The sequence below is a fragment of the Phoenix dactylifera genome, chromosome 17, assembly GCF_009389715.1.
Source record: "Phoenix dactylifera cultivar Barhee BC4 chromosome 17, palm_55x_up_171113_PBpolish2nd_filt_p, whole genome shotgun sequence".
Lineage (NCBI taxonomy): Eukaryota > Viridiplantae > Streptophyta > Magnoliopsida > Arecales > Arecaceae > Phoenix > Phoenix dactylifera.
In genome coordinates this window covers 13,297,936-13,318,576 of record NC_052408.1, presented here as the reverse complement: position 1 = coordinate 13,318,576, position 20,641 = coordinate 13,297,936, and the positions used below count along the sequence as shown (strand labels likewise).

At 38.9% G+C, this 20,641-nt stretch overlaps 1 protein-coding gene across 2 annotated transcripts; it reads left to right on the top strand.

Moving 5' to 3' along the window:
• The first annotated feature begins 10,241 nt into the window (after window positions 1–10,241).
• LOC103717143 (proline-rich protein 36-like) lies at window positions 10,242–20,621 on the top strand. 2 transcript variants are annotated; one of them, XM_008805423.4, is made up of 9 exons: window positions 10,242–10,355; window positions 13,722–14,042; window positions 14,422–14,535; window positions 14,751–14,796; window positions 14,907–14,989; window positions 17,074–17,151; window positions 17,273–17,326; window positions 17,874–18,008; window positions 18,097–20,621. In XM_008805423.4, the coding sequence occupies exons 2-9, from the start codon at window positions 13,746–13,748 to the stop codon at window positions 19,495–19,497; spliced, it is 2,208 nt and encodes a 735-aa protein (XP_008803645.2). In that variant the 5' UTR covers window positions 10,242–10,355; window positions 13,722–13,745; the 3' UTR covers window positions 19,498–20,621. The 2 variants fall into 2 exon arrangements, with proteins under 2 accessions (XP_008803645.2, XP_008803653.2); XM_008805431.4 differs by lacking the exon at window positions 10,242–10,355 and having other exon boundaries at window positions 13,895–14,042; window positions 14,391–14,535.
• The last annotated feature ends 20 nt before the right edge of the window (window positions 20,622–20,641 follow it).

Genomic DNA, 20,641 nt, shown 5'->3' with positions numbered 1-20,641 from the left:
AACAAAATGGTGCATTTCTATGGGCTGCTTCTCTTATGTAAATGGGGTTCTTTATTACTGCCCTCTTTTTGTTTTTGTAGATAAAATTGTTGGATTTTGTCTGGAGCTGGTGACAGCCACTGGAAGTCAAGCATCATTTTGGTTTAGCATTTTTGAGTGGCTTTGTCACCTTTATGGGTTTAAGACCATTGATGGCTTTGGAGCTACATGGGACTTGCAACTTAGGCCATGTGGAAGTTGGAGGGAGAAGGCCCTCAGGATGTATGAATTAAGTGAATCAAAGGGCTCATCAGAAGGGCTAGGGACCATCTTTTAGAAATCATAAAAAACACTCTCTGGTGACAGAGAACCAAGGGCAAAGCAGAAACATCCTTTCTTTCATTAGGGGATGCCTTTATTTTTTCTTTTTGAGGAAAATAGGGAGCTAGAAGAACACCCAAAGCTTATTGAAAGAAAATACTTACAAGTCTGACTACAAGCTGAATAGTTGACAACTCATAGAAGAAAGAACATAAAGCACAAGATATCGGGCAGTAGAGTGGTTAGAGGTTATCTTTCTAACTCTACCCAAATTTTTCGAAAATCAGGTAGGTGGTTGTGGTCACAAAGAGTAGATCAATCATTGAACAAATGCAATCCATCCAAAGCCACCGAGATGATTGAGCGCCTCTTGTTGAGGAATAGCCTGGCATTTCCGTCCTTGTAGCACACCCATGCAAAAGCAGTATACAACATGAGAATTATAAGTCAGCACCTTTTTAGAGGATGCCTTTGTAGCCCCTTCACTCTTGTTACCACAGTTGGTAGGTTTGGGGAAATTTTTGATTATTTGAGAGGAAGAATGGCACCAATGGAGAAATGGCTATCTTTTGAGCCTTGTTTGGGTGGGATGAGACAAGGTGTGGTGTCATCTCATTTGGCATGAAATTGAGAGCAACTCAAGCCCTGCAACAAGTGGAGAAGAAATGGGCAACCCAAATCATTCTGAAATTCTAGGCCTATAACTTGGCCCCCAGATGACAACAGTGTTCGGTTTGCAGCCAGGGAGCTCATGTTTAATCCTTGATCTTGAGTGAAAAATAGTCATGGGATAGCCCTACTTAGACCCCTCCAAAGCAGTAGCCAAGCTTTAAAATTAATTCACTAATGACAAATATCCCTTTGGTCTGGGTTTCTCAATGCCTTGGGCAATGCAATCAAGATCTATTCTCCTAATACCGCCACCAAGTAGATCCAACCACACACCATTAAACAAAAGATCACCTAGAAACTAGGTTGCAAGTTGGTCCGGGAAAGGTTATGACCCAAACTGTCTATGGTTCTAGGACTGGGAGCCCCTTGAGATGAAATTAATTAGTGGATTTATAATCAAATTAGACTGAAACTTAGAATTTTTTTTGGAGCAAAATACTATTGTTTTTTACTGCATCTCTTCAAGTCTGGTCCAATCTAATAGTGTCTATTTAGGTTGGTCCAATGTAGGTGGAATCAAATTATTCTGACGAGAAAATCTAAGCAATTACATGACACTGGTTCGAGTGGGTATCTACTTGGCATTTACATTTTGAACCTGGTACGAATGACCGTGCATTGAAGCCGATAAAAAAAAAAAGAGCTGAACAGAAAGCATTGTGATTTTGAGGTGAAAAATTAGACAGAATTATAGTTTGATATAAACAATCATTGTAACGACTGTTTTAATAACTTTTTAAGGCACCCATAGCTCAAGCAACAACACCCACCTTTTCCTGATGCTGTGGCCAGAAGGATTCTAACAAAGACTTGCATATGATAGGATTAACAAGAGTGGTATATGCTTTCAATGACATTATTTTGTCATTCATTACTTTCCTTTATATGGCTACGCAACAACTATATTAGCATCCATTTTTTTTATTCGCATAATATTTTGGTCATGGCTAAATTAGGTAATTATTGGCAGTTATATTGTTATTAATGGTGAATAATAATCACAGAGGAGTAATAAATTTTTGAACAAAATTCTTTAGAAAAATGTTAAAGCAGTGTACACCTATTGCACAAAACCCTTAAACAACAGGATTAGTTACATATAATATAATTAGGGGTTTAGAAGTGAAGGCCATGTGGTAGGCTCTCAATAAGCAGAAATTTCAAGAATTTCAAGATGGTTATGATGGTGTTTCTTACAAAGGTTATCATCTTTGTAATGTCAGTTGATGAGACTTTGTTCCACTAATTGACACTTCTTTTTCCAATAATTTCAAACTTAGAAAGACGGGTGTGGATATATATATTAAGAGAGAGAGAGAGAGAGAGAAGTTAGACTTGACTATACTCGAACGGATCACCACTCAGATTCGATCAGATCTACATTGAATGATGAAAGTACACATTGATGACCCAAACTGTTGGATATGATCTCATACCTCTAAATTGTTTGAACACTAAAAATCCTATATTTTAGAGATCCTTAGCTTATACATTTAGTGGTCAAAATATATATATATATATATAATTTAATATTATTTAGATTGTCTATTTTTTTAATTATTTGATAAATAGGCTAGATGTATCTAAACTATATGACTTTAATATGTAAGCAATTTTGAGGCAGTTAATTACATCCAAATTATATGATTTTCATCATTCAACCTATCCAAGTCTAGCTCTCCCTCTCTCCACATATACACACACACGCACGCACCAATGGTAAAAATTTGAATGCCAAAAAGAGGGGAAAAAGAATCAGGGATTCTCCACTCCTTACGAGATAATTCAAATGGAGGGTTGCCGAGGGGAATGTCTTCCATTTGATGGGCCCATTTTTAGCACCTTGGGGTTCACGGTTGCTCAGAATATCTTTTGATTTAAGAGAATCCGCATCAGACTCCCAGGGAAGCATCTCACATCCGAGAGCGATCCCGCTTGACCTATGCCGCCATGGGTTGGCTTTTTTTATTGCAAAGCCACATGGCCGTGAGAGGGAGACTCGTTCTTTGGGTCAGCTTTCAGGAACCGAGATTGAGACGGGAGAGAACTTTTTGGCTGCAGAGAACCAAACAGCAAACCTGAGTCCACTTAGTGCATCGAGCACCAATCTACCATTTCATCCATAGTCGGAAAGTATTATTTGAATTTCTTGATCCTATATAAGCACCTAATATTTGTCCAGCGAATAACTGATATAGGATTAACACACATCCGTACGGATCCTCACATACTTCCTCCGTTTAAATCTTAATCTTTTTGTCAGGCTAAAAGTTCAAATTCAATCCAATCTAATGACAAGCACCATAATCGGCATGTAATCATCTCCAATAAATCTGTGTTATAGTGTCCCCTAGAGTCAAATCCACTTTGATACTGTTTATAACAATTCAAGATCTCATCCAAAAAAACTATCTGAAAAATATTATTTGGATTTTTTGATCCTGTATAAATATCCAAAATCTACCCAGCGAATAACTAATATAAAACTAAATATACGCCTGCATTGATCCTTACATATAGTTTAATCTTTTTATATGAGCCTGAAATCAAGCCTATTTTGTTGCTTCACATTCACCTTGCCTTTTGATTTATACGACGATCTTTTATTTTCTTCCCCGGCGCCCACCACCCAAAAAAAAAAAAAAATAACAAAAAAAAGCTCAACCAGATTGAACCCTTCTTGCCAAAAAAAAAAAAAAATCTACATTGAATCCGATTCAAATTTTAAAATCATGCATTGCATGGGAGACTCGAGAAAACACGACAAACTAATGCTGCGTACTCGCATTGCTCCTTTGGCTGGTAGTAGGTACCATGCCAGGAATAGTGCCACCCGTATTTTATAAGAATCTTAACTCACAACTGAAACATAGCATGTCTGTACCTATAATTGGAAGCCCTAGAATTCACTGGTGTGCTTGGAATCTTAAGCCTGTGCAGTGCGTCACCTTTCCTAATATTTTGTGACAAAGTGAAAATAGTTAATTCATGAACCTAGCTAACAATTGGAGCCTACATCAATGAAACTCCGATTTTAAGCAAAAACACATGCATAGCGTATGCCAAACATGGATAATATCTCGGAGTGTTACCACTCACAACTACTAAAAAAATTTCTACTGAGAGCATCAATCTTCCATGGTAGACAAGGATTTGTGCGGCAAACAAAGATCACATGGGCGACGCGAGGGTGCCATGTACCATCCCACCGATCACAATACTCAAGTGCTGTTACGTATTTTCTTTATACCTCACTATATATCTACCCTTTTTATTAGCAAATTTTAGTTTTTTTTTTTTTTTCCTCTTCTTTCCCTCCCCTTGAGGCATCCAAACTAATCTAATTCTCTTTCACTTTCTAGAAGAGAAATGAAGAAAATTACACCAATAAAAAGCCGGAGTACATTTATTAATTCTTGAAATAAGATTGCGATGGCAGCCCCTGTTTTTTTTTTTGGCAGTAAAATCGGCATTTTCATATAGCTCTCACATGGGAACAACCAGCCAAGTCAAAAAAAAAGAAGAAAAAAATGGTATAAGGAAAGAGGAATATCATCAACCCTAGTCCAGACAAAGTCTCTGGAGTGCCGAGTAACGAAGGAGGCAACCCAATCTACAGCTCCGTTTGCCTCCCGAAACACATGTGCTGTATGGAATAACTCCATCTTCCTAACCAGTCTGCGAGTCTCACCAATCAACAGGGGGCCATCCTCGTAACGGTCCACTCCTCGTATCCAATCAATCACCGTGGAGTAGTCCCCTTCGAGGTATAACTTATCAGCTCCAAGTACTCTCCTCGTATAGGAGATGCCCTTCCAGGCTGTCCGAAGCTCCGCCTCAATAGCGGTTAGGCTGAGGGTGCGCTGACCCCCCGCTACAACCAGTATCCATGATGGTCTCTGATCACAAATTCCACTCCTCTATAGACTCTATCCGCCGACACGCCGCCATCGAAATTAATTTTAAGATGATCAAGGGGTGGGGGTACCCAAAAAAAGAGGACAAACCTAGGTACTGTGACAGCGCAACGGGTATCCTAGATGTTCCTGACTATCCTAGAGGATCTCGACGCGATAGCCGTGTTGATCTCCGCAGCATGACGAAAGTTCTGTCCACCACCATCCTCGGTGCTGACCTACTACCTTCAAAGACTCGGGCATTTCTGGCCAACTAAATGTGATAGGCCAGATATGCCCTCCCGATCTCTTCCTCAACAGAGCTCGGTCTTCTCATGGCAGATGCTGTCTAAGCAAGGACTAAGATCACTAGTAATGCCCATAGGGCCAAATCTTTTCAATTCCAACATACTAGAATACCGCAGAAATCCGACAAAATCGAACAGTGAATAGCGGACTCATTGAAAGGGGTAGAGACAAAGCTTTGTTTGCGAGCACTCAGATGCCAGGCCATGCCAGTCTAAAGCATCCAATAAGCAGAGGACTGACTCAGCATCCGGGTACATCCAAGTTGGCAGCCGGACGCACGCTTGCACACTGCAAGCCACCTACATGACGCAGGGCCAGAGGGGCCTCACTTGTTCCCTTCCGTGGCCGAGGGGGCCAGAGATTAGAATACAAAACGTCATCATCAAACACCTACTGTGGCCTTGTGTAACCTTTATGAGTCCTCTGCAGCTTCCATGGCACTCACTCTTCCCTCAAGTTGCCTCACTGTGGAGAAAGCTAAAACAGTTATACGGAGCTGCTTGATTCCTTGGCCCAGGATCCAAACGCATGCAGGAAAATGTGGAATAAAAACTTCATGAAATCCTCTTCACACACTTTCTACCGCCCAAATCTTTAGCAACAAAGGAGGCCAGATTTGTGCTCGGTCATTCCTCTTAACTAGCTAGGATAAAACTATCAATTTAACTGCAATGATTGAGTACATTTATTCCAATTCATATATATATATTCCTTCCTTTTTGTGTTGAAATTATTCTACCTTTTCCACTAAGCTGGAATAAGACTACGATCGGATCAGCTACGGCCTGAGAGATTCTAGTATATATAATTGAAGTTACTCATAGACTGCCCCGCTAAGCTTGATCTTGATCTTGATCTTGATGCTTGAATTTGATTGATCAGGAAACAAGCCGAGTTCGAGCATTTGTAAATAAGCTTGGCTAACACGAAGCATTACCGGGACTCGGTTGTTTCGAAACCTTAGCTAATTGATTGTTTGGCTCGGACCAGCTTCTTAGCCTCATCAAGGTTGCAAGATCTATAATTCAAGACATAATGAATCCAATCTACATGGACGATTATTCCAGTCCCCGGCGATATTCATCTCTGACTTGTTCACGTGATTCCTGTCTGATGCCTAACTCAATCTCCTCATTCAATACTAACATTTCATTGCCGTGCCATGCTATACTCTCATGAATTGCACCAATCTTGATGAATCATACGAATCCCCTCCGACCACATCAGCCGAGAGAACTCGGTATAGGGTCACTTGAAGGAGAATTGCACCAGTCTCGCTTTGGATTTTAGCTTGGCGCGCCTGCAGTGGATGGATATTAAGGCAGTCTTGCGGACTATCCACTATGAGAGATGGTACATGTATTCAGTGTTAAATATAAAAATAATAACATGCTAAGATTAGAATCACAATAAATAGCGTATTCAAGTTTGAGAGATATACCTGCGGAAGACATATTGAATACGTTCTTTAATCACCTGGAATAATAGCGGCTGGATCTTTCCTTCCTTGCTCCTCACAAAGGATAGCCGTCAATGGGGCAAGCTATCAACCATCTCGAGAGGAGAGGGGGACCTAGCCTATATATAGGAAACATAGAGGAGCCTTCCCATTAAAGGCTCCAAAACTCTAATTGGATTTCCTGGCCTACATTCCAAAATTACCACAATAAATAGGACTCAATCCTATACATCCAAGGTGCACAAAGCCCATAAACAAAAATAATCACATATCATATTGGGCTTAACCATAGTACCATTCTGAGCCATACGTCTGACCCATTTTATAAAACAAAAATACGCAATCAGTGTAAGCCCATATTTTAAAATTATTCTAACATTCAGCTGAAAGCATCCTTTGCATATAGGTGGTTGGCAATAGGTGCCATTTAAACAGATCACCAGCGAGCGGCTCCTCCCATTGTGTCGCCTGAACATGGCCCACTTCCAGTCCTACGGTGCTGCAATTCTCCAACAAGGGCCTTCAGTAGGCCATTCTAGCTCGTACCAAGTTTTTTAAAATTCAGAGACAGGCACCATGTCTCAGAATCTAACCATACTCCTTGAACTGAGTCTTGGAATTTTTGGTTTCGATTGCATCGGAGAGCATATTTGATTTTTTTTTTTCTTTTGTGTTTGTTTTGGTGCGTGTACGTTATGATGTTTGAATTTTTTTTTACATCACTTAAAAGATGCTCCTTGAGAATGTTTTAGGAAAAATTAATATCTGCCGTACTGATCCTAAATGGACGGTATAGAATGTACCATATATTATATTAGTTCGGTACCAGTATCCGATATGGATGGCATACAGATATTCGATACATTAAAAAAATTTCGTAGAGTACCGTACAGACACTATGTTAGCGGTAAAAATCGATATAGAAGGTCATGAGCGAAATCATAAGCCAACTTATGTAATAAGTCGGAACTTATATTGGTAGTTTGCTGGTAAGAAACTAGCTTTCTATTAGGATAAACAAAATACGGGGTTCTTGATTCCTCTCTTGCCTAATTCAAAGCAAGGCCTTGGGAGGAACCCTAATCTTGCTTGTGATGGCTGAAAGGTGAGGAGAGAGAAGATTAATGGATTGATTTATTCTTTCGTAGGTAGATTGTGCAGTGGCCTTGTATGGTTTGAAAGTGTACGATATGATAAATGGTAAAAGTGCGTGCATGTTTTTGTGTCGGTAAATTGCAGCATGATTGCAGAAACAACCATCTTTTGTACCCAACATCTTCATCTATTGCATGTAATCGCATGTGACGTATTGCTGGAAAAAATAATGTCAAGACCTCATTGATTAGTATAAGGTATGTAATTTCATTCGTCATCATCTTCTAAAATAAAATATTTAACTTGCTAGACAGTACATGAACAGCATGTTAAATGCAAACAAGATAGCTTATGGATTTGTAATTTTGTATCCATCCACAGGAACTGAGCTGTGAAGATGAACTATGCGATGCCTTTGTCTCGACCCTTAGGAAAGTAAACTTTACCGTAAAATAATAATATTAAGAATTTTTTACATGAATACTTTTCTAAAAATTTAAATTCAAAAATATTTATGCAAAATTTAATATTTTAAAAAATATTCATTCAAAAAATTATAGTAAGAATTTTTAATTAAAAATAAAATATAATTTTGAAATTATTATTTTGTCCTTCATTGTGTTCGTCTTATAAATATTTCGTTTTGCACATTTACTCATTAAAAATATTTTAATCATTTTAATTTGAAATCGTTAATTTTTTAAAGGCGTTAGATGACATGGATACATATACAAAAACAAGAATAAAAAAGGGTAAAATAGCAAAACAAGTGTTTTACGAGGGTATATATGCAAATATCACTTTTGGAAGGATTTATGCAAAATTCGATATTTAGAAGATATTCATGCAAAAAAAATTCTAATAGTAAAAAAAATCTTAACTTCACGCTATTTTATTTGCATATCATGTGGCTCTATGATGTGATCTGTCTCTATTGGTTAGGCTCAAACTTTGCTCCAAAATAATAATAGTAAGATGGAAGAAGTATTTGGTGGCCATCAAGGTTCGATTAAGTGTGAGAGGGAGGCGGATGAACTTGCACCGCCTGTAGACCAAATGAATAGGCAGTAACCGAAGAGAGCAGAGGACCAATTATTTGCTTCATTTTATTGGAAAATTTGATAACAGAGGCATGCAAGGATTTTCCTTCGAAAGAGTTATTCCATATATTTAATCCTCTAAAATATTCTTTATACTTTTCACTTGTGGGAGCATCTCTGTGCCTTGAAAGGGAACAAGCTTGAATCTTTGATGCCATCAGTGACCAGCTAAGTCCCTACTTGGCATTTTTGTGGTATTTGTTGTCTTGATTCTTTTGATTGTACTACTCATTCTTCTCTTCTTCACCCATGCAAATAATTCTTTCCTATAATTAATAATTTTTAGAGGATGCACTATCCAAGAATAAAACTCAAAATCTTTAGTTGCTAAGCAGAGTGAGATGACCATCGATCAGGGCTAGTAATTATTGACGAGCAAAATAGCATATATCTAATTAGGCTATATTTTTGGATTTTGTAGATGACAATGGACATTGCGCATTATCCTATTTCAACCATGCTAATTTTACATCTGAATCCAAAAGAATGGATCTTTGGATTCTCATGTCCAACTCAATTATATTGTCGAGCTAGCCGAGCAACATCAAAAAAATTAGGTTGAAAGAGGACCTTTTTTGGATCTTTGGAATCTCATGTCCAACTCAATTATATTGTCGAGCTAGTCGAGCAACATCAAAAAAATTAGGTTGAAAGAGGACCTCTTTTGGATCTTTGGATTCTCATGTCCAACTCAATTATATTGCCGAGCTAGTCGAGCAATATAAAAAAAAATAGGTTGAAAGAGGACCTAGAACATGCTCTTTTGACTCACACTAGCAACAATGCACGCCAGGGTGTTTTCATTTCTTGAGGTGCTAATTAGCTTGCTGGTTATATCTTTCTTCTTCTCCTTCTTCTTCTTTTTTTTTTTTGGTAAAAGATAGGAGGAGAGGGAGAGGGGTAGAATCCCATCCGCGTAGCAGCCCCCACTGCCCCCCCTTCCACCAGAAAATGTTCGATGCGAGTCGCAAGTTTCCGCATGCCCTCCCCCATACGTAGAAAATCTCACTGGGCTATCCACGTGAGTAAGTCACCCCAGCGCCACCTCAGTACTGATGGAAGAAAAGCATATCCACACAGAGCCATCCGAGCGTAGGGCATGCAGTCCCCTAATTTAATTGACGTCCTTGCATTTCGAATCTGGACAACTCGGATGGAGTCCAAACCCCTTACCACCAGGCAACCATCTTGATGGCCTGGTAATATCTCTTTCGAGATCTATCATGAGGCCATGAGGGGATTAGGTGTCTCTATCGGTGCAGTAGATGGGTGCAGCTCACTACACGTGCGAACATGCGCGCACACAAAAAGTGCCGGTTCTCACACGTGTAACTTACACGTGCCAATAGTAAGAGACCCGCCTCCGAATCATGAGGATGAAAGGGTCGGACCTAGTAGACCCGACCCGCTTGCAGCCCTAGATAATTTCCTGTTCTTCGCCGGAACTAGTTTCCCCTCGACTCGCTCCATCGCCGGTGGGCTTGCGAGCGATTTCCGCCTTACGATTGACGGCGCGCTCTCGAGGTAAGCAAAAGATCCTTTTTCCTAATTAATTCCATTTGATCTAATTTTAGTTCTTCTGCGTTCGCTGGCAATGGTACGAGATTTCTAATCTTTTCGAAAAATATTATGTTAGATTTGTTCTTCGTTGTCGATGTTCTACGACCGAGTAAGAGTGATTCTAATCTAAATTATAGAACCTTAATAGTTTTTTATTTTTCGGTTTTTCTGGCTTTTGAGGAGTTCTACAGGGTCTTTTGTGATATTGTTGTGCTTTTAGGGTTTGCAAAGGATTTCTTCCAGGTCTAGTTCTTTGGAGTTGATTGAATTGAGTTTTCGATTACTAATTTACAATTTTTTTTCTTGCGTTTTTTGTTATTATTTGAAGAAAAAATGGTGCCTGGGTCAAAGATTTGGTGGTGTATCAATTGGTACTTGAATACCCGTTATCTATGCGAATGCAAAGAATATTTTTATTTGTAATTTTATTATATGGTGCTTCTGATGAGCAAAACGCGGTTGTGATGGCTTAATTAAAGCTTTAATAAGCAGTTCTGTTGTTGATAGGAACTAAATAAGGAAAGACTTAAAACAAATATTTTTTGGGGCACGATATTGCTTTTATAATTATAATGAATGATTGTGGACCTAAAGAACCATCAAGTTACTCTTAGGAAAAGGCTGCAAGCTTTGGATACCCTAAATTCTTGAATTTATCATGCAGCACTAACTATGAGGAGGCCTTTTCCTGTAAAGAAGAGAGAAATGAAGATGCAGATTTTTTTCTTGCTTTAGTACTGAATTAAGATGGAATTATCCATGTCTGCTTGGAAGTCACTGCCCTGAAGGATCAAAACAATCCTATCAAAAGAGAGAAAAAAAAAGATCAAAGCAAGCTTTTGGGTTGAAATAGGGTCTGTCCAGCTTGCAAGTGCTCAAGAACTTACACACATGTTTTCTGCCTTCCTATCAATGTTCCCCTGCAAATGTCTTTTTAGGTTTCTCTGAAGATCAACTTGGACTATCACTAGGCTTCCGATGCTGACCTTTATTGACCTTCGTTTGAAATTAACTTCGATGTTGAAACTTGAGATCAAGTTCGATTTGTTTACCACTATTTCAAGCTAGTTTGAGCTTAAATTTGAACTGGGTTTTCCTAATTGATCAGCTTGAAAATCCTAAATCGAGTGGAAAATTAACTTAAGCTTGATTCAAGCCTGATTTAAGCTTAATTTCAAGCTTGATTTAAAATTTGAATTAACATTTAATGAATTAAAAATAAATTAATATTTAGTGGACCACAGATCTAAAATCCAACAACCACTAACTTATATATATAAGATATATTTTCGAGTTTAACTTGAGCCGAGCTTGATCGAGCCTAGATCGCTAGTTCAATCTTGGTTCATTTAGCATCAAAGAAAGCTTGAACTGAGCTTCTTCCGAGCCAAGCTCAAGTGAAGCTCAAGCTATTCAAATCGTTTACCATCCCTAACTGCCATTTCATTTGCGCTCTTTTTGATACACGAGTTTCTTTTTCAAAGGAAAAACATTATTAAAACCTCTTGGAGCATATTGCTCTACTTGTTCATTGCTATGTCATGAAGTGTTCCAATGGGCACCATGTAAATGATGCTTAAGAGGCTAGAGAATTTCCCTTTAATTGTTGTAGTAATTTTTAAAAGTTACATTTAATTGTAGTTGTGTTTAATTGCATGGCCTTTTTGTAGGTGTTGGGACAAGAACATTTTACCTTTATTATTTCTTCCATCGAGACCTAATTTATATGATCTGTTCTAACAGATGTTTGTACACGCTTATTTTTACCATTATTGAGATAGAGTATAAAAATCAGAGTGTCTGTTTGCCACAATGCAATCAATATCGAGTTCTCTCAGGAATATGTACTTTTTATTTTAAATATCTTTACCTATAGCAATTTAAAAGGTCAAAACAATCTAACTTTTCCACTTCTTTAGGGAATGCAGTTAATGGAAAGGAAATGAAGGATTCGCCTCTGCATCCCCTTCATTGGCACTGCTTTGATTAGTGAATTACCTAAGTTAGATCAGAGATTAGACATGCAACTGATAGTAGCTAGAAGGAGCAATAGTAATAAGAGATAACAAAAAAAAACTAGATGATTTGAGCACTATCGGCAGCCAAACGTCAAGTGCATGACATTGTGTCTTTTGTTTTTGAAACATGCACTTGGTAATTAGTATACAACATGTCTTCTGTTCTTTATCATACACAACTAATTATGTTGAGAGTATCCCGTATTTTGCTTTTTTTCTAAAATGATTTCAATCTTTGTTGCAAAAAAAAGCACGTGATTAGTATCGTTGATCAGAAAGGATTACATAGATTTGATGGTTTCCAAGTTAAACGACATTCTCTTCAGGACCTTCCGTCCTCACATGTTCACTTATTGTTACGGTCTCCATCAAATAAAAAGGAAGTCCATAAAATTTCACTTCTCAAGAGATGAAGAAATTATGTTCTCATCAAGTCCCAGATTTCTACACTAGCAACCATGTTTTAACTATTCTGAGAAAACAATAAGGTAATTGTTCAAACAGATCATCACCTCCTCTCCCCCTACCCTTTTAAAAAGAAAAGAAAAAACGAAGCCTTACGGTTAAACCTAGGGCTTTCTTGTGAATCCTTTTTCTCATGTCTCTAGCACATAGTAATTTGATTGGAAAAGAAATGAATACACTGACCTCTATGTCGATGTTTTTCCAATGCAATCTTGGGCAATTTTTTATGTCTTGATATCGGGTCTTGGACTGATATCTTGCAAGTGTGCTATTGTATTGCTCTGTATTGACACATCGTACTAAGCGCAGTATCGTACCATGTGATCGTAAAAGAGTGCACCTAGTCCATGTACCCTACTGGTGCCGATACAGGGTGGTAATGTAGGACCCATTCCCTCATATGGGTCAGCACTTAAAATGATGATCTTATGCTTTACTATTTTAGGTAGTGTAAATGCAACAAGATGCAGTCACCAAATGTGATATTGAGACAGCTTGTGTTCCGAAACCGTGCTGTTAATAAATTATTTTTCTTTTGCATATTATTTTAGTTCTGGAATGAGCTTGATGAGGGCTTAATATTACTCTGTGTTACGACTATCATAGCTCTGGACCTTTGTCTGATTGTCTCTCAGGCCAATTAGTTGGTGAAAAGAGCTGGTTTAATTTTCTTGTGCTCAACAAGATTTCTTTCATGAAGGAAGAAGAATCTTCTATTGATGCTTTACTTTTCCAAACAAATTATGCTTGACATTATTTAGTAATGGCCTGTTGGTTTATTGTGAAGTCTAGGATATTTTTGAATATATCTTCTATACTGTATATTGCTATTGTGATATTATGACAGGGGAAATTGGAAGTCAGATAAGAGATGGCTACAAAAGTCAATCCTTCATCTTCTGCTGAATCTCACCATCTGCAGTCTACTACATCTACAGTTTCAGCAAGTACACATAAGGTCTCCATGTTGGGGGCAAAATCTGGATTTGTCATACCAAAAAATAAATTATCTGGTTCTTTGGTTCCTATCATCCGAGGTGGTGGAAAAGTAGAAGCCGGCAGTACTGCCAAAGAAGAAAGTACCAAACAAGTTCAGAGGAAAACAAAATGGAGTGCTGATCTAACACTAGATGCTGCTGTCAGGAAAGGAAGAGCTTTAGCATATCAGGTGCACTGCACATAAACTAAGAAATATCTTCTTTCCATCTTGACCGCTGATATCAGTTGTTCCATATTAAGCTATTTGGTACATCACAAGTTTCATATAACTAGTTTATGTTCTATAGCACTTTGTGGTTTAAGATTTAAGAAATTAACAGAGAGCCAGAGATGTGCAATTTGTGAGCCTGTTTTGTCGAGGCTTGAAAATTTTAACAAATAACAGGCTTCACTCTGGTTCATGGGAAAGAAAACATTTCCTTCACCTGTGTCAATGGGAGAGTTCCCATTCCTTCTAGGCAATAAAATGCCAGCACTTTCCTTGTGAATTTCTCACATAGGAAGCTTCCAATTCCAGGTGGCATTAAATGATATTACTGACTGAGCAGACTCGACTGGAGCAAATAACCCAACAACTGAAATCTGGAGCTCTGGAGATTGTAGATGATCAAGGTTCTCAGTCACCAAAGCATGCTTCAAACCATGATTCTGCTAGCCACCAGGTTGACAAATGAGTTACTGTTATTGTAGTTGATGTACTACTGTAGCAGTAAATGTTCTTTTCATACTTCTTGTCTTGGTCAAAATCTTATCATTCTTTGAATCATCTGTAGAGGACAGTCTCTGACGTTTCATTTGTTAATAAATAGAAAGTCTCATCTATCTGTTTTCTACTGTGATTCCTAATTGTCTAAGTGTTTACCTTTGAACTCTGCAGTCCCAGAAGCTTGAGCTCTTGGAGTTGGAAAGACGAGAAGTTATTGGTAGACATTATTCAAAATTACTTTATTGTTTTAGTTGTTCAGGACCAATCTTGTCCCATTTTAGTTAAAAAGAAATCTTAAATCTCTGATTACAAGTTATTGGTTTTCAGGCGAAATATTACGTCTAAATCCTAGCTACAAAGCTCCAGCAGATTATAAACCATTGCTGAAAGAAGCCAAAGTTCCTATTCCTGTAAGTATGATAATGGTGCACTATCCTTGCTTTATATTTCTTGCTTTCTTAGTGTATTGAATGTTGTGTTTGACTCGATTTTATACATGCGGTAAAATATTTTGATCAGTGATTAAATTTTATGCGTTCAATATAATTCTTTTTAGTGGCATTAACCCCTACTATATAGGTCATGGATGCACCATGTCACATTAGTTTACATGCTCCTAGGTTCTCCCGAAACTTTCAATTGATTTGAAAATCATCTCTAAACATTCATCAGTTCTCTTGTTCCTTTCTGTGTTAACATCACGCAAAGGCCACCATGAATACCTTTACATGGTGACACAATTTACCTCCATTGGCAATGTAGAAATGTTAATCTTCTTTGTTGCATGACTTTCCAAATTTCGAAACAAAGAAATCCACCATGAACATATTCCATGGCATACTTTTCTCGGTGACATCATCTAACTTTTTAGGTCACATTCAATATCTAACTTTTGCATAACCCATGTGTTGCTCTATTTTTCACATTAGATTTGCTTAGAAAATATTTTCTAGTTTTGACCTATGCAAATATCAGAATAAAAACACTACCTGGTTCAACAAGCTTTATTTCATTTATATGGAGTCAGCTTTATGGATCAATTTCTAATCCATCAGATTCTTGATTTTTTTGCTTGATTCTCAATATGATATCAACTTTTTTCCAATCTTGGAGCTGATGTCTTGGCAAAGGCAACTTTAGGCAAAAGATGGGCCAGCATAAAACTTAAGGGGACTGTGTAAATGATGGAAAACTTGCAGTAAGATCGTGGCATTTGAAGCTCATGCAACTGTGGAGCAACCTTCTAAAATCTCTTGGACTTAAGAAACTTAAAGACTAAACAGATGGAAGGAAGCAAGTGTTTGTATAGAATTGCATCCATGAGGAGTCATGCGATAGCTTCCTTCTGCTGATATTTATGTCTTTAATTTTACAAAGGCTTTGTTCTTGCTCTATTGTTTTGCATTATTTTCTCGAACTTCTTTTTAGGCTTGCTGAGATTTTCTTGCTGGCTGTTAATTTTGATTAATGTTTTTGCTTTCTTCTAATGATGTTTAATCATTTGTTTGATTTGCAAGTTGATTGTGCATCCATTGTTCTAACATTCAAGTTTTGTATATTAACAAACTTGAGGTTTGGGTTTGTCCTATTAAGCACGAGGACGTTTGTGTTATGCATGTTTTTGTACTTCCATTGCCATTAGTATTATATCCCCAAATGAGTCTCTTCGTTTTGTGATAGCATTAGTGTTAGTATTTAAATGAGAATATAGCATTAGTTCATATACTTTTGCATTAGCATCAGCTTAAGTAGTAAACCTGGAACTACTGTCATTGTAAAGTTGTAGCTAGTATTGTTGTGATCATGGAGATTTTCCCGTGTAGTGTTGTAAATGTAGAACTAGGATGAATCGGATTTAAATTAGCACAGATTAAAGAATATGAGCATTCATTTGGAACAATAGCAGTAAATGAAGGTAGCTTGGACATGCATAACGTCTACATATTATTGGCTCATTGAGGATGGAAACTGGAGTTTGGTTAAAGGGTTCTAAGACAAGGGTAGTCCCGAAAAGACTAAAATAAGTTGGTGAGCTTATAATCCATAGGACACTTTCTATACAGGGAAATTAACCTTGATTTAAACAATGACAAAGAATAATCCATAAGATTAACCATAACATGATGAGATCATGCTTGTTTTTTTATTTATTTTAAGTTTAGCTTTAATTTTGTTTATTATGTAAATATAAAATGTCAGCATTTGTATTAGTAGTAGAAAGAAGGTGATGTGGCAATTCATTGCAAATATTTGTGTATGGAACAGTACAACCATTAAAGAAATTTATTATCATTTTACGTTAATGATTATAAGATATCTATCCCTTCTTACATTTTATTTGTCGAGATACAGAGTTCTGATGGAAACCAGGCGAAGTATTTGTCTTGTCACTAGCTAGACAACTTGACTACCTCAGCACGAGAAGAACCTTGAAGAACCTTATCTGGATATGTCTCTATCTTATATAATTCCATTTTTTTTATCGCATTTACAGATTAAAGCATATCCAGGATACAATTTTATTGGACTACTATTGGGGCCCGAAAGCAATACACAGAAGCGGTTAGAAGAGGTATGGACTGCTTCCCAGCAGTATTTGTGCTTTTTTCATGGCACTTAGAGGACTGACACATGATAAAATTCTAACAGTGTATCTTCTTGGTTCTGATACTTATGTCTTTCATGTATGCCAGGAAACGGGAGCTAAAATATCAGTATATGGAGCAAAAAAGGATACAGGAGAGAAGGTAAGTCACATACATGAGTAAGATTATTTCCAGATGCTAAAGCAAGATATACAAGAAATGTTAATAAGGAGAGTATGAATATGCTCCTGCTTTGTTGTTCATCTGGTGGTCTGCTAAACTATGTGCCACTTTCTGGAGCAATGTTTAAAATTGTAAAATTTTTGCACTACGTGTTGGAGGTTTTCAATAGGTGGATGACCAATTATGATAATGTCTACAGGATGCAATTTCCAGAAAGAAACTTATAAGAGTTTTTGAGTGTATCTTCATTCATTCGTTCTCATTTGGATCTTCATTTTCCTTCTTGCCCTGCAAAAATTGTTTTTTTAAATTTGAGACATCAAGCAATCTAAATTCTAAGACATAGAGCAGGTATAAATTTATATCTTTGGCTTAGGAAACTTCCATTTACTTGGGGGCAGAACTTTCAACCAAAATATGTGCTTCAAAAATTTGTTCTCTGCCTCTCTTCTACTCTGGTGGTCTTCCTGCCTTGTTTATGTACAATTCAAATCACTGTTCTTACTGCTGATGTGTCTTTGCTCAGCGTCAAATTACTCAGTCAGACTTACCTGAAGCCCAGGGTGCTTATGAGGAGCTGTACGTCAATGTCTCAGCAGACACATATGAGAAAGTTGATGCTGCTGTTGCACTGATTGAGCTGCTACTTACTCCTGTATCTGTGAGTTTCACTATTTTGAAGATTTTTTATATTATAAAGATTTTCAATTACTATATCCATATGAACTGCATTTTCATGTTCTTCTCAGGGTAGCTCAGCAGTTTCTTCAATAAATTCCACCTCTATTGCTGGATGCCAGGAGGAGACAGCTTCTGTTTATATGATTTCGCCCGTGGCTGATGTCAATCAGGGTATTCCGCAGCCGGTGCTGGTGACTGCTCAGCCTGCTCTACCACAGTATCCACCATATCCTGCACCTTGGTATCCAGTTGCCTCATTCAATACTCCACGTCCACCCTCTGGATTCATGCCTCCTTTGCCCAACTATTCCATTCGCTTTCCTCAATCTCCTGCCGGTCCTCATAGTGTTGGTCCTTTAATTGGACAAAACCCTCCCTTTGGCTCAACTCTGGGGTCCTCTTCAGCTGTTGCCTCTAGACCTCAGTTACCTATGCAAGCTATGCCACAGCCTCTGAACCAGGCTACTCCACCTCGAAGCCTTCCCATGCCAGCTCAGCAGCCCCCACCGGCATATACGGTTACACAATCCCAGCCTAGTTCCACTGCACCTCCATTCACGGCTTCTCAATCAATGCCTTATGGAACAATGCCAGCACCAAGACCACCTGTGCCTGTGAATCCACAGTCGGTATCCATGGCTCCTGCAGTCCAACTTCCCAACAGGCCATTAACATCGCCTGCTATTCCTGGTAGTTCTGGATGGCCCACTGCACCTCCATTTGTTCCACCAATGCAAAGGCCACCTCAGATGGCTCCTCCCTCGATGGCTCCACCTATGAGGCCTCAGCCAGCTGTTTCTGCAATGCCCATTGCTTCAGCCTCTTCTGCGTTGAATATGTCTTCTGGTGTAGCCAGTTGGCCTCCAGCGGTTGCTTCTGCACCTTCCCGACCAAATATGCCTGCTGATGTTACCAATAGGCCTCCACCAGCAAATTTTGCCCTATCAGCTGTGTTTCCTTCCCGGCCTTCTTCTGCTCCACCTTTTTCTTCAATGCCTCCCCCAGGTGGACCTGTTTCAACACCAGTAATGATTCCATCTACTTCTGGAGCACCATTACGTGCACCTATTCCCGCATTGGCTCCGAAACCTCCACCAATTCCTTCACCAGCACAGAGACCACCACCTATGCTGGCGTCAGCATCATCTCCCATGCTTGGTCCTCCACCTTTTGTTCCTCAAACTGCTGCATTAGTTAGCCCATCTGCCCCTATTCTGGCTCAAGCATCAGCTCCTTCCCAATCTGTGCCGCCAGTAATGGCGCGGCCACCTATTCCCCTTCAATCAGTAGCTACTGGACAAGCACCAAGACCAGCTCAGCCACCAATGCCATCACCACAACCACCACCTGCAGCACCTGTTTCCAATTCTGTGAGCACGCCTAGTTTCACTCCTGTAACACCAGCAACATCCACCGTCAATACTACACCCATTGCAGCTCCAAGGCCCCCCCGCCCGGTGTCCCGGTGATTTTACCTTTCAACCTGTCAGAGCTCAAGTTCCAGCTTCTCCAACCACTCCAGGGCCCAGTAGTCAGTCTGTACCCCAGACTTCCATTCGACTTGCTCCACCTCAAGCACCATTCTTCCGGCCGGCTATGCAAAACCCAACATCCCCAGTTAGCACTCAAGGATTTTCTACATATCTGGCTGCTAACCAAACAGGTCTATCTCAAGCTCCCATTCCACCAACACCATCATCTGTTGCCCCCTTCTCCGTGAATCCAGCTGTCTTCCAACCAGCACCAAGGCTTCCAGTATTTCGAAGCACAAATCCTGGCCCACCATTGGCTCCAGCAACTCAAATGGGTCCACCAAGCTTTTCTACAGCACCTGAAGCATCCAATCTGCCCAGTAACATGTCTGCCCATCCAGTTAATTTTATGCAACCGCATCAGAATCCATTGCCTCCAGTAAACAGACCCAGCAGTATTATGATTCCACACCACCAATTAGGTGGTAACTCTCCTGTTCTCATGGCTGGTAAAATCTCTTCAAGTTCTGGAGGGGGTAAAATCTCTTCAGGTCCTGGAGGGAGTCAAATCTATGATCCCTTCTCTCCCACATCAATTTCATCAGCACAGGCAATGCAGAGAGGTGATCCTATGAAGATGAGAAAACCGGAGCCAGATGCAGAGTATGAGGATCTAATGGCATCTGTAGGCGTGAAGTGATTCATCCTGTAATTTTGTAGGTTTCAAACAAGGTTTCAACAGAGAGATGATTACATGTCATGCGGGGGTTAGAATGTTATGTCTTGGAGTGCGCTCGGACTTGATGTCAGAGAAGAGGGGCCAAATTATCAGTTTTATTGCATGGCTAAGTGCGCTAGAAGTTAAACACACTAGCAGAGAGATGGTTAATGGACAGTATCATTATTGAAGCCTTGCTGTTCACCTCATGTATCATGTTGGATTTTTTTCTTTTCTTTTTGCTAGGTTATCATTTTGGATTTTCATATTATTAAGTGATCTTCTATATTTGGTGGTTTCATGAGCATTAGTGATATTGCTTCTGTTTTTTGTTTCCTTATGTAAATAACATAAAATTCCGACAGAGCCATCCAACTATAAACCTGGAGCTGTTGCAAGTTAATTCCTCTTCATTATGTTGGT

Excerpts from the sequence above, each read along its gene's own strand:
- LOC103717143 (XM_008805423.4), top strand. The coding sequence starts at position 13,746 with ATGGCTACAAAAGTCAATCCTTCATCTTCTGCTGAATCTCACCATCTG. Across the intron at positions 14,043-14,421 it reads GAAGAGCTTTAGCATATCAG|ACTCGACTGGAGCAAATAAC; the intron begins GTGCACTGCACA and ends CTGACTGAGCAG. Across the intron at positions 14,990-17,073 it reads AAGCCAAAGTTCCTATTCCT|ATTAAAGCATATCCAGGATA; the intron begins GTAAGTATGATA and ends TCGCATTTACAG.